The 14,703-nt window shown below is 41.2% G+C and overlaps 1 protein-coding gene across 4 annotated transcripts in view; it reads left to right on the top strand.

Annotated features, from left to right (window-relative positions):
* Positions 1–2,029: 2,029 nt before the first annotated feature.
* Positions 2,030–14,703, top strand: part of APC (APC regulator of WNT signaling pathway) — a 127,526-nt gene continuing 114,852 nt past the window's right edge. For 3 of the 4 annotated variants that reach the window (XM_081052909.1, XM_081052905.1, XM_081052911.1), the window contains exon 1: positions 2,030–2,369. In XM_081052909.1, coding sequence (XP_080909035.1) covers positions 2,220–2,369 — 150 coding nt within the window. In that variant the 5' untranslated portion in view covers positions 2,030–2,219. The remainder of the gene's footprint in view (positions 2,370–14,703) is intronic. The other variant, XM_081052908.1, reaches the window with a different exon arrangement.

The raw sequence follows: 14,703 nt of genomic DNA, 5'->3' as shown, positions 1-14,703 counted from the left end.
TGTCACTCTTTGCAGAGAACTGTCTTTGATGTCTGAAGTATTACTTGAGACCTAGATGAGTGAGCTAGTCCTTCAGTAACAAGCCTAACGAAGAGGATGCAGCTAGCATTTATGACATGCACCCGTTTTTCCGGTATCTCCTCTTTTCCTTTGATGAAACATATAGAAACTATGAATACAAAGAAATACACATTTCTAAAAAATATGAAAAGGAAATGGTAAAATGAGCTCTGCTGCAACCCAAAGGAAACGAATGACAGCAGTTTCCAATTAGGCCTTTTATTGAGGAATACAAGAATAGCAATATGATTGGGATCCTTAAATGGCAATAGCCTAACTCTCTAATGAAAGCCTGCTAATGACACAGAGTTAAATCACCAGATAAGTCCATCACCACATCCAATTTCTCTAAATGGGAAGAGCACAGGGTCAACGCTATCGGTCAATATGTGACTTTGGGCAAGTGACTAAATCTCTCTGAATGTTCCGATGTGTAAAAACGAGGATAACTACCTAGCAGGGCTGTGGTGGAGATTAAGTACCTAGCATCGTGCACAGCACATATAATAGGTGCTCCCTTCAGCGGAAGCCCTTCTTCTCCCTGTCCTGCAAACATGCGCAATGCAATCTCCACCCACTGCCCCACCATCACCAACTCTTCTCCATTACATTCCCACCCCTTCTTTCCAAAGTTCCTATTTATAATCTAGTTGAGGACACCTATTAATAGGAAACAACTTGCATTGAATTTTTAAAACCAACAAGTAAAACACCAACAAGTATTTCACCGACTACTTAGGTGCTGACAAACTTTCACATTTGTTAATTCAACAACCATTTGCTGAATGACCGGCCATGGCAGCCACAGTGCTGGACATGGGGTATTATTCATTGGTAAACAAAACCTCTTCCCTCCCTCATGGAGTACACAGGGTGAAGAAACAATGAATATATAATGTAAAACTATTATAGTGGTGCCATGAAAGAAATGATCAGGTGCCATGACTGATGGAAGGGCAGGAGGGAGACTTAGTTTAGGGAGAATGTTCTTTCTGAGGTGACATTTAAACGGAAACCTGAAAGATGGTAAGCTAGACAGGTAAAGAACAAGAGTAAGGGTCTTTGAGGCAGTGGCATCATCACGTGCAACACAGTGAGGCAGTCAGGAGGTGTTTGAAGAGGGGTTGGAGTAGTGTCAGCAAGTTAGAGGGGCCACTAGGAGTATTCCAGCTCTTACTATGGCTTCAGCGTCCTACCTTCTTTGGCCCTTGCCTCCCTCTGACCTCATCTCTCCCTACCGTCCATGCCACCCATGGCCTCTGTCCTTCCAATGTGCTGGTCTCCTTTCTACCCCGGGCCTCTCCTTTCGCCGTTCCCTCAGCCTGGAAGGCTCTACCCCAGATCTTCTCTCGACTCCTGGCCCCTGTGTTTTGCTCTCTTCCCATTCCTTATCACTGTCAGTCATTATTTTGTTGACTTATTTTAGCCTTTTATTGTATTTTCTTTCCAAGGAGAACGCAAGTTTCACGAGCGTGCGTTTCTTGCTATAAACCTAGAGCTTAGAACAGCATCTAGTATATCATGGAAATTCATATAGTAGTCTTTGAAATTAAGCTTGAGGTGATGCAAGGTAAAGAACTGATCAAACGGTGTCAGACACGCAGGGAGAACATCCCCCCAAATATGTGTTGAATTAAAATTGTGGGGGTGGGGAGGGCGGGGTGCGCTCCTACAACACGGTAATTTAGGGAATTATTCGTTCGTCTCCCGTCTTCTTCACTAGATTAGGAGCTCCGTTAGGACTGGAGCCAAATTTCATTAATCCTTCCCTCATCAGCGCGAGGCCGGGCCACATAGTAGGCAGTGGATGTCCGCAGCATGCCTGCGGGTTGCGCTGAAGGAACCATCCTGAAACGGGCGTGAAGCAGCACCCCGAGGCCGAAGCGCCGCGGCCCGCGCGGCTGCGCATTAGTCCCCTTTTCGCAGGGCAGGGGGACGCCGGCCAGCGCCGAACACGCATGCGCACTGTATTCTTCCCGCCTCCAACAAGATGGCGGAGGCCAAATAGCGAGGGGGCGGAGTGTTGCCGCCGGAAACCCAGCCGCTGCTGGGGGGAGCCGCGGGCCGAGGTTGGCGCGATGCTGTGCCCGGCGAGCGCTGTGGGGCACCGGTGAGGAAGGTGGACACGGAGTTGCCTTCCCGGGCCCCCGGCGTCCCCTATGTACACCCCCCTGGGCTCGGGTCCGGTGGCCCCTTCGCCGTCTTGTGTACCACTCTCCACTCTCCGGTCCTGGAGCACAGACTGTGTCCCGCAGGGGAGGAAGCGCCCGGGCGTCCGTGCTTCTGGCCGCGGGGCGAGCGTCTGGCAGGTGAGTGAGGCTGCAAACACCGGCGTCTCCTCCCCCGGCAACCGTGGGCTTCGCCCCGCCGCCGCTCCACACCCGACGGCTGCGCGGCCCGCCCGCGCCCCGCCCCGCCCGCGCCCCCCGCCAGGCCCCCCGGCGGCCCCCGGCGGCGCTGCACCGCGGGTCTCCCGCGGCGGCGGAGGGTCGTGACGCCCGCCGCGCTCCGCTCCTTTCCCGGCGCCCGAGGAAGCGTCGCCCCTTCGCGCGAGGGGGGTGTGCAGCCGCCGCCTCGTCTTCCTGGTTTCGACCCTCGTTTTCCTTGAAAGGGCTTTAAGTGGGGAGCTCACCCGGACGGAGTGACAAAGAAGAGGCCGGTTCTGCAGGGGCCAGTGCATGTTGCTCCCCTCGATGAGGGCGTCGGACCCCAGGAGACCGGGGTGGTTTGGGGGGGGGTTGACTCCTCGGCCCCCCGAACTCTTGCGAGGCAGAGGCGTGGTGCCTGCGAGGGCAAGGGATTGTGCATCGAAATCAGCCGCTTTCTGACTACGGTAAATCTTCCGTCCGAACGTTGGAGACGGGGGCGTCCCTTTTGCAGGGCTAGTGAAGGCATTAAGTGTGCGTTTTAAAACGGGTCCCTGGATGTGAGGCATTGTGTGATGACTGGCACGAGTAAAGATAAGTGATTTGTTCTTTTCTTCAGTGTTAGCTTACATTGCCCGTTGGAGCTTCTAGAATCTCCCATGGTACAAGCCCTTTGTGTGTGTGTTGTTTTTTTTTTTTTTTTAGAAAGGGCTAAAATGGGGAAAAGCTTTTTAAACTCAGAACTTCTCAAAGTTCTTGGATTCCCCCACAGCTGCGATTACTTCACAATGTTTGTGGCACTTGCTAGTTCTATAAAATTGCAGCTGGGCCCAGTCTCAGTGCTCCCTCCACTTTACTGGGGCCAGGGAGAGTCAGAATTGATGGTATAAGAGACTGTCCTAAATAACGTGGCATCTGTAACTCCTCCTAAGTGCAAAGTGAAGGATCGAAGTAGCGGAGGGAGTTGCTGTGGCTGATTCTCCCATCTTTTCCAGTAGTTGGATAATGTGTCAAGAGCCCCGAAATTGGAAAAGTGGGATTACGAATAAAAATGGTAGCTTGTCCTTTGAGATTAAAAAAACGTGGAGCCTTTTTGTAACATTAAATTGAGTGGTATCCCTTTGTTTAAGCTGTTAGGCTAGCGCTCTCCAAAGTTACGAAAGCACAAACTATCCTTGCCCTATTAGAATTCTGTACTAAAAATCTCTAACATGTGAGTTATAATTGGCCTGACAGGTCTGTTTCCTTTTCGTTCTATTTTATGACATGGCACATGTTTTCTCTTTTGCTGTCGACTTTATGACCCCTTAATGAATTTCTTAAATTTAGCGAGAGAGAATTGTTCTGTTTAAAAAAAGGGGAGAGATTTTTGTTTGATTTCTGTATGGCTTAGTTCATTCATTTGTGGCTAGCCTTCACTTTTCTACGACCAATGACTGCATGTTTTTAGAGCTGGTTGTCTCGAAATTCTGTGCTTTTGGCTGAAGAGAATAGGACCCCTCAGCCCAATCAATGGCTCACTACCTCTGGCAAAATAATTTGAAACATTGTGTCAAAGGACCGCTCTAACCACAAACTCTCCTTAAATCTCTCCCTCTTCCACTCTTAAGGAATCTATTTTCTTTCTCACCCTCTTGTTAGGAACCTGTGTTCATCCAACTCCCTACTAGTCTACTGCTGATTTCATTTGCTTCCCCAGGTAACAGCATCCCATGGTCATCGATCAGTTTTAACGACGTTCTAGCTGATGCCCTAGAATGCTTTACTTTCTGTAGATTTACCTTTCTAGTCCCCAGTCCTGAATAAGCCTCATCACTAGCTTCGTCATTTGACCTGACTCCTGAAATCCTGAAGATGCAAGATGTTAGGGTATTAGTTTTCATACCAGTCTGTGCTCTGCTCTCTGCTGGTTCTTTAATGTTGATTGTGTTCCTTTTTCTCTCATTTCCTAAAGGTTTCTATAGCAAATAACTTGATCTCTTCCTTTACTGAGAGAAACCTCAGCCGTCTGGGGAATACTCCCTCTTACTTCCCTCTCTTCTACTCAGTATCATTTCCTTATTTCACTCATAGCTCAGAGGAAGAAATGTCCTTCCCTGTTTTCCAAAAGCAACCCAGATGTGTCCATGATCATCCTGCCCCATCTTTCTTTTTCTATAACTATCCGTTATCACTCCTTCAGTCTCTGTCTATCCTGCATACATGCTTGTGTCTTTTATGCGGCTGCCAGACACAGTGCTGCGTGCCGCACAGCTCAGGGAAGCCAGTCTGAATCTTGAGCCTCCTGTGCCGCTGTATTTTCATTCTTCAAGGACTCATTCTTTCATTCCAGTAGCCTGATACAGTAGAAAGAATATTGACTTTTAAGCCAGATAGATTTGGGTTTGAAGTCAGTTAAAACCACTTAGTGGCTATGTGGCTGGGCGAGTTACTACTCAGACTGTATTCTTTATCTATAAAATAGAATGTTATACTTACTTCACAGAGTTGTAATTAAAGGCGTTTAACACATGTTAAATATCTGTCCAAGTGTTTGGTACATTATGGAGTTCTTAATAAGTATAAATTATTCTTTCCTTTGCACTCTGACTTCCTTTACTATTTCAGCACTGAAATTGCTATTTCAAAGTCACTTATGACCTCCTGATCACCAAATCTAATGGCCTTTCCTCGGTCATCCTTGGTTTCCTTAGATCGTTTGTGAAATGCACTCTGTGGGAATCAAATGATCTGATTTCTTGGTTCTGCATTGTATTTCCCAAGTCTCCTACTTTTTTGAAAGTTTCTTCATATTTCCTGCACTGTCTTCCTTTTCTTTCCCCTAAACACAGCCTTCCCTGCATCAGTTAGGGTGCAAACTAGATTTAAAACCAAAGAAAAAAAAATACATTGGCTCATATATTTGGCAAGTACACAGAAAGAATTGGCTTAAAGAGTAGTTTGTTCATCGGCTTATGTCATCAGGGCTGAGGTTCCGTTTTTCTGCTATTCTCTCAACTTTGTCCTCCTGTTCGGGCTTCATGCTCAGACTGGCTTCTCTCCTAGTAAAAAGATGACTATCTGCAATGTTCAGATTATAACTTTCGTCATTTACTTCCAAAGGAAGAGAGAAGGCTTCTCTTCTCCCACACTTTTCCCCAAAGTCCTAAGCTCTAGTCTGATTGAATAAAGGAAGAATTTCCTGCTGCCAAGTCTATCACAATATCCTTGTCAAGAGAGATAGAATTATTGTAATTGGCCAAAGGAAGAATTCCATCTAAAATATCGGGGAGGTAGAATGAATCCAGTGTCCTCCAGCGTCTCTGTGCCTTTCGCTGTTCTTTTGGTGATCATATCCTTTGTTTAATGATATAAGTCACCATTTTTGTGTAGATGATTCTCAGTTCTATAACTCTGTCCACCGTTTGCTATAGTACATACCTCTATCTTAGCTGTGCTATTACTGTAAGCTTAACCCATAACCAAACTGACTCAATTTGATTTTCATCCACCTACCCTCACCCAGTGTGTTTACGTGTGCATGTGTGTAGATGGATTCCTCTTCCTCCTGATTTCTCTTTTTTAACCAACTTTCTTTCAGTTACCCAGTCTTGAAACCTTGCAGTCATTTCAGTTCTTTTCCGACTTTCCATCAGTTGTCAGATTTTGAATACACCTTGTATGAGTTCGGCCCCAGGTTATATAACACCCACCTAACAGTGATTTAAACGTATCTCACATAAAACGAAGTCCAGGTTGGAAGACTCCATGGCTAGTCACTTGAGCTGTACAGGGATGTTCTCAAGGGGCCAGGTGCTTTCCATCTTTATCCTCACCGTGCTGACCTTTGGACTTGCCCGCTCAGGGTTGCGGATGGCTCTCTGCTCCGTGTATCAGTTTCTAACATAGCCACCAAAGACAGGAGGAAACGTGCCCTCCCATCACTTGATTAGGCATATAAACCTCGCCTTGAGGGTGGGCGGCATTTGGAAGTACGTGGGTACGTTTTTGATTGTCACAGAGATTGTGCGAGCTTGCTGTCAGTTAGTGGGTAGAGGCCTGAACGTCCTGTGACGCTGCCCACAAAACAAGAATCATTCCTTCAGAAATGCCATTAGTGCCCCTACACACTGAAATAGGTACAAGCCTTGCTTTTTGAAAGAATTCACTGAGCTTTATCTGTATTCTTATATTGCAAGTGACAAAAAGCTAAATTCAAGCAGCTTAAACAATAAAGGGAATGATTAGATCTTGTAGTTAAACCAACCAAGGCTTCATCCAGGGCTCACATGAAATCATCAAGAACTTGGATCAATTTCTCTGTGATTCATTCTGCTGTCATTCCCCTTGTTTTGGTTCCATTCTCAGGCTAGCTTATCTCATGGTAGCAAATTACTGCAGCACTTTCAGACTTAATACCCTCATTTCACATATAAAGTAAAATGAACAGTATCTTTTGTGTTTGGTTTTGCAAGTATTTGTTGAGTATCATCACTGCTGAAACCTTCCCTAATACCTACTCCTAAAAAGTGGTTTACTTCCTTTGTCATATTACAATTGTATACTCTATATATCTCTATTATATGTACATGTACCATATAATACTCTATGGGTTTTATTTTTATATGTCTAATGAGTTACCTTGTCTTAAGTATCTTTATATTCTTAATATCTGGAATACTCTCTGACTTAGTGGTATGCAGTAACTGTTTATGGAAAGAATTAATGAATGACATAAGAAGGAAGGATGTGGGATGGCCGGTTGGCTGAGTGGTTAGATCACTGTGCTCATAACACCAAGGTTGCTGGTTCGATTCCCACATGGACCAGTGAGCTGCGCCCTCCACAACTAGATTGAAAACAATGACTTGACATGGAGCTGATGGGTCCTGGAAAAACACACTGTTCCCCAATATTCCCCAATAAAAATTTTAAAAAAGAAGAAGAAGAAAGGATATGGCAATGGCCAGAGCAATATAAGAAGGCCCCATTCCTTCAGGAGTCGTTATTGAACCCATAAATATTGAAAATATTTATGTATATTTTACTCCATCTACCACCAAAGCATGTATGCGATGCTCTTGTGGTTAATAGAGTATAAAGTCATTTGAAAGTCTTCCCGAATTCTAGTAGTGTTTTTGTCATTATTTTCTCAACAAAATTAAACGTAATTACCATCCTTCATTCAGTCAACAAATATTTTTGAGGGTCAGCTATGTGCACATAATGTGGCAACAGTGATAAACCAAACAGAACCTGTGCTCTGTTTGGGTGTAAATGTTAGTGAGGGACACAGTCCATAGACATGACATATGTGTGTGTACACACACACACACACATCAGGCAGTTAATAGGCTTTGAAGTAAAATGAAATAGGCTCGGGGGATAAAGAGTAAGTGGATGCTACTTTCGATAGGTTGATGATGGGAGGGCTTGTTGGAAAGGGCTTGGAGCTGAGACACCTGAATGAAGTGATGGACTAAATCATGAAACTGTGTGGAGGGAAAATGTTCGGGTAGAGGGGACAGCAGCTTTGAAAGTGGAAGTGTGCTTGGCACGTTGGAAGCGGGGAGACGAGTGGGGCTGATGTACGGTGAGTAAAGGGGAGAGTGGAGGGCAGGTGGGCAGAGGCTAGATAAGCTAGGGCACTGAGGGTCATTCAAAGACTTGATTTTATTTTGGGTGAGATGGCAACTCTTGAAGGGTTTTAAGCATGGGACTACCCAATTTGACTTGTGTTTTGAGAGGATTACTCTGGCTGTGTGTAGAAAATTGACCGTATGAGGCAGGAATGGAAGCAGGGAAATCAGTGTGGAGTATTTTACAATAATCGAGGTTGGAATTGCGGGGCTTGGACAAGGTGGTAATGGTGGAGGAGCAAAGAAGTGATCAGGTTCATGACATATTTAGAAAGTAGGGTCATTAGAATTTACTGGTGGATTCGATATGGAGCATGAGGGAAAGAGAAGGATGACGCCAAGTTTTCTGACAGGAGCAACTGGTTGGAAGGTGGTACATGTCACTGAGATAGGGACTGTGGGCCAGGGGGCTGCTGGGAAGCATATTCGCAGATTTGAATCAAAAGGCTTGTTTTGGATGTGTTTGAGGTACCTAGCTGATATTCAAGTGGAGACATAGAATATGCATTTATATTAGGAATTTAAGGGAGAAGTGGAAGTACATTTGGAAATTATCAGTGTAGAGATGATATTTAGGCCCATGGGACCAGATGAAATCACTTGAGGAGTGAACATGGGATTCGTGTAACATTTTGATATTAAAAATGGTTTCTTATATCAAAGGTTGGGAACCACTGTTTTGAACAATAATTATGGTGTTCCTGGTGAAGATGGTAATTGCCTGAGAATGGTGGGACTTGACCTGGACTTCAGAGGATAGAAAAGGTTTTTCCTTCTCTCATGCCAAGCTCAGTGCCTGGCATATCATCAGTATTGTACAGATGCTGGTTAATGAACAAAAAGCAGAGGTATGGCAGCCGGCAAACTCAGGAGTGTATTAAAAGAAAGTCAGAGAATTGGAGAAGATAGTTTCTGCTGTCAAGTAACGAAAAGTAGGATTGGTTAGTCTATTCACGACTGTAAATGCTAAAATGACAGTTATGTTTAACCGTATGATTGAATGGTTTTCAATTCTCTTTCTGTTGTTAGCACAGTGCCTCCAGTTCCTGGCCTCTGATAGATGCTCAGCAAATATTGAATAAGTGAATGTGGAATTCCCAAGATGTAAAATTTATCTTTACCGCATCCTCTCCTGCTCAGTAAAATATACTGGAATGCAAACTATGTTAAGTGATATAGGGATAACCTTACGTTTGCTTCAGTTTATTATTATTTCTAATGATAAACATTAAAAACACTTGTACTGTATTGTTGATACCCAATATCTCACAACTGGTCAGAAAATACCCGGTTATCGGCAACACGACGGGTGAAAATGGCTGCTCAAGAAAGTGAGGAGCCATAGCAATCTTTTATTCAGAGACTAACAGTTATTTTGGTTTTGTAGGAATGACTACTTGAGGGCTGTTTATAGATCATTTTCTCTTTTAGAGAAAATTCAGGAAATGCAGTAAAAGTACAGTAACATCAAAGCTCATAAAGCTCATCAAATAAAGAAAACCATTGTAGTTTTTATCTTCTCCCACTCATCTCTCCCTCCGTCTCTCATTTTTTTCTCTTTTTTCCTGTGCCTGGAACGTTTTCCCTCTTTAGTCATTGTATAAATGTGTGTATACACACACACACACACACACAAACACACATGCATACGCATACGTGAAGTCTGGCAGTTAAGTTCGCGAACTCATCCTAGAAAAAATGCTACATATCTCATTGCTCAATATCACTACGGTCACTTTCGAAGTACTCCCCTTGGGAAGTTATGCACCGACTCCAGGGCCTACTTCACCTTTCAAAGCAATTTTGGAACTTTTTTTCTCGAATGGTCATCAGAGCTGTCATCATTTTACCCTTGATGTCCTGAATGTCATCAAAATGTCTGACAATATTTCCTTTATCTTCGGGTAAAGAAAGAAGTTATTGGGGGCCAGATCAGGTGAGTAGGGAGTGTGTTCCAATACAGTTATTTGTTTCCTGGCTAAAAACTCCCTCACAGACAGTGCCGTGTGAGCTGGTGCATTGTCGTGATTCAGGAGCCATGAGTTGTTGGTGCAAAGTTCAGGTCGTCTAACTTTCACACAGCCTTGTCAGCACTTCCAAATTGGTTAACTGTCCGGTTGGTACAAATTCATAATGAATAGTCCCTCTGATATTAAAAAAAAGTTAGCAACATCATTGTAACAAGTTCATGAACTTAATTGTCCCACCATATATAATTTTGTAACGTTAGGTTATATACATTTCTTAGAATATTTTGTAAATATTATTATTATTGACTATATAATAATCCCATTGAATGAATTACTTTCTTAACTATTCCCTGTAGTTGGTTATTTAGTTGTTTTCCACTTTTTAAATCGTGTGTCATGAACAGGTTAGCACATTACGGATTTTTTCCTCTTTATTTTGGACTTTTCCTTAGGATAGGTTGATAATGGAGTTACTGGATTACACGATACAAAATTTTTAAGGTTCATAGTGTTGCCCAATTGTACAGTGTTTTATAGGTTCAATATATGTTAATTGGTTTTAAATTAATCGTCATGGGGGACAAATTAGGACTTAGAGTTGCCAAGCTTGAGTGCTAGCCTAGATCAGCCTTTTGTTCACCTCCGGTCTTTCTTTAACATGTATTCCAGACGGTACCTAAAACATAAAATGAAGAACTCAGCGTGTTACTGTAAGCATACATGGAGTCATTACCCAAGTCAAGAAATAGAACCCAGCCGTCATCACAGAGCCGCTCTCCCTGTCTCATTCCCGACCGTAAAGAGAAAGCTTTTAACATTGCACTCCTAGCTTGTTTGCTGAAGGCATTTTTATTTTGTTTTGTTTTTGTTGAAACCTTTATCATTTTAAAGAAGTTCCCTTCTGTACTTAATTTACTAAGAACTTTGTTCTGTTTGAATTTAATGCTTTGGGTGGAGGGACAACTTTTCATTATTATCTGAATTTTCTCCTTTAATGTTAATATATTGTTATATTTCATTTTTAAATGTTAAACATAACCTGATTCGTGAGGTAAACCTAATTTGGTTTTACTGTATTATCCTTTTTATATTTTGCTGGGTTCAGTTTGTTATTTAGTTTATAATTTTGCATCAGTATTAATGAGTGAGATGGCCTATATATTGTTCTTTTCAGGATTTGAAATCAACATTATGCTAGCCTTGTGAAATGAGCTGACCCTCATTTTCTATTCTGGAAGAATTTGCATATGAGTAGAATTATTTCTTCCTTAAATTTTAAATTCTGGCAGAGAAGACATCTGGGCTGGGAGTTTTCTTTGTTTTTAATTACTAATTTGACTCCTAATTTTTAAGCCTGATCAGGTTTTCTGTCTCATGATTATTTTGGTGGTTTTTGTATTGAGGTCCAGTTTGGGATTAATGTAACATCAGCTTTCTTTTTATCATTCTTTGCATGGTATATTTTTTTCCATTCTTTTATGTCCAACCTTTCTATATTTTTATGTTTTAGATGGGTCTCTTATGTGACATGGTTGGATTTAAATCTCCCATCTTATTATGTAATTCATATATGTCCTAGTAATTGTTCCCCTTTCTCTCCTTTCTTGCCATTTAGATGAGTTGGGTATTTTATCATTTAGATTTTTTCCCTATTATTAATTGGAAGTTATGACCTCTTTTTCTCTTCTTTAACTAGTTACTCTAGAAATTACAATATGAATCTTATAAAGAGATCCTCTTCCCCAGATGATTCACTTTAATTCTATTTACTAGCAGCCCTACTAATATAGAATTGTTGTGCATTTTAATTCATATTTATTTTCTTTGTCCCTCATTGTTATTGTTTTATACTGTCAATATTCAGTTTAGTTAAATGCATGTATTTACCATGTTCTTAGATTTCCTATGGATCATTTTCCTTAATCTTGAAGAATCTGAGACACACGTTTAGAACTTCTTTTAGTCTATTTGCCTAAAAACACTTTAAATTACCTCACTCTTGAAAGATATTTTTGCTGGGTAGAGAATTCTAGGTTAGCAGTTACTTTACTTTAGCACATTCTGGGCTGGTGGTTACTTTGATATTTCAACACATTCCATTGTTTTTGAGACCTCAGCTCTTTGTGTTTCTCTTTCCTTTTAAAATTATCATTTTCCTTTGGCTGCTTTTAAGATTGTTATCTTTGTGTTTGATTTTCTGTTGTTTTACTATGCTCTGGTTAGGCATTGGATTTTGGGGGGCTTCGTCAATTCATGGATTGGTATCTTTTGTCAGTTCTGGAAATTTCTTAGCCATTATTTTTTCAAATATTTCTTTTTCTCTGTATTCTCTCTTCTGTTTTTTGGGGGACTCCAGTTTAGTATATCAGACCGTCTATCTTTTACCCTCTTTCCTGTTCCTTTCCTACTTTTTGTCCCTCTGGTTTTCATTCTGGATAGTTCAGTCTGACCTGTCTTCAAAGTACAACGTTTTTTCACCTGCTTCTAACCTGTTAACTCATCCAGTAAATTTTTAGTGTAGGTTATTTTATCTTTCAGTATGAGATTTTTATTTAGTTCTTTTTCATATCAACCATGTCACTTTTTATAGTTTCCGTTTCAGAAAAAAAAAAGATGTCTTTTATCTCCTTGAATATAGTAAGCATACTTATTTTTCAGTTTGTGTCTGATAATTCCAATATTGTCAGGTCTTTGTTGATCTGATTCTGTTTTCTGTTGTAGAAATAATTTCATATATAAGGTGAAGTTAATTTTTCTCTGGAGAAGATTTTCATTTGCTATTGTCAAATGCCTGGGAGTACAAGACTATCTTACTCCACTTTCAATTTATTTTTTTCTTTTCTGGACTACCCCCTGGTTCCATCTTACTCTTCTTAAGGCACATCTCTTTGGAGTCCCAGCCCAAAGCCAAGGGTCTTTTTACTGCAGTCTTTACCCTTGGTGGGTCCCAAACTCTAACTTTTGTCTCCCAGTCCCACAAAGCAGGCAACAAATCACAAAGTTTAGCCTCTTAAATGCTGCCTCTGTTGGCAAACCCACAAAAGGCAAAAGCTGATCTCACCTTTCTGGATTCGATTTCTGGTGAATTTGAACTAGTAATTTATTTCTTACTATGTTGGTAGTTATGTGATGTTTTTAAGAAGATTATTTTAATATTTTGTCTAGCTTTTAAAATTGACTTCAGAAACATAGTTGGTCTGGATTGCCTAATCTGCTATTTCCACAAGAAGTCCAAATATTTCTTTGACTGACTTGTTCAAGGAGGACTTAACATTTCTATATTAGGCCTCTTTTACAGTACAAATGAGATCCCTGGGAAGCATAAGCATTAAGTTATGTTTCCTTTTAATACTTCATCAATTCCTATTACTTTGCAAAGCCCCAAGGGAAGGGGGCAGAGGATATTTTATTTGACTGGAGAAGTTAGAAATACTTGTATATTGGTAGTACATTGGGGTAGGAATTGTCCTTCAAGTGAGTACAGAGAATATATCTGGACATTTTTGAAGTGGAGATGTGTGAAGAGGGAGGGAGAATGCACTGAACTGAGGAGAGACTGCAAACAAATTTGTTCTTTTGTATTGTTTAGTGGAAATGGGTTCAGATCCAATAATAAAAGTGACAGCTTTCTGTGTGCCATGTGGATGTTGTGATTTTTATTTTATTTTTAATATTGCTTGGTATATCTCAGGGACAGAATACAAGTTTTTAATCTTTTTATCTACATCTATTTAAAATACTACATGTGTAACTTGCTTTTGAAATCTGAGATTAAATCTGTTAGATAGGAGGTCAGGCACACAGGTTAGAAGTCCTACTAGGCAAACTATACTACAGCAGTCTTTACATACATTGACATTCTTCTCTGGATAGAAGGATGTCAAAAATTTAATATAACATACCCCAATATATTTTGGTTTCAAAGATATTTGACTGGAGTTAATCACGGCTGCAGCATGAAATGCCATCTATCACTTTGTGATTACATTGATGCAGCAACAAAGTGCGAAAGCATTTCTCTTTTAAGGAATTCTTATATTTGTTTACTTGATTCTTTTTCCTCTCAACTAAAAGAAAATACTATGTTGAAGATTGTTATTAATTATAGTTTGTTTACTTCCCTGCTATGTTAGATTTAAACAGCTCTTTATTTTAGGTTTGCTCACTTCCCTTCAGGAAACTGAAGGTTAAAATGAGCTGACAGAGAATTTTAGGACTACCCTAGATGTCATTAGGTCTCTCCTGTGCCCTTCCTGCTACCCCCTCCCATTCTAAACATGTAAAAACAGAGGCCCAAGGAAGAAGGTTCGCTTGACTCGCCTCAAGTTAAACTGAACTAAAATCCAGATCTCTCCGTCTTCATAGTTTCCTGAGTTCTTTTCAGCCATACGATACCATTAGCCATACTGGGCACGACTGACATGATGATTCATCAGTGACTGTTAATAGCTGATAAAATGTTAACGTATCTTGATTATCCATATATTTATTTTTTTAAGTATTTTTTAAGTGTGTTTTTTTTTAAGATTTTATTGGGGAAGGAGAATAGGACTTTATTGGGGAACAGTGTGTACTTCCAGGACTTCTTTTCCAAGTCAAATTGTTGTCCTTTCAGTCTTAGTTGTGGAGGGCGCAGCTCAGCTCCAGGTCCAGTTGCCGTTGCTAGTTGCAGGGGGTGCAGCCCACCGT

The sequence above is a fragment of the Rhinolophus hipposideros genome (assembly GCF_964194185.1).
Source record: "Rhinolophus hipposideros genome assembly, chromosome: 7".
Classification (NCBI taxonomy): Eukaryota; Metazoa; Chordata; class Mammalia; order Chiroptera; family Rhinolophidae; genus Rhinolophus; species Rhinolophus hipposideros.
Note: the sequence above shows the minus strand (reverse complement) of the source record. Positions and strands in the feature narration are given on the sequence as shown.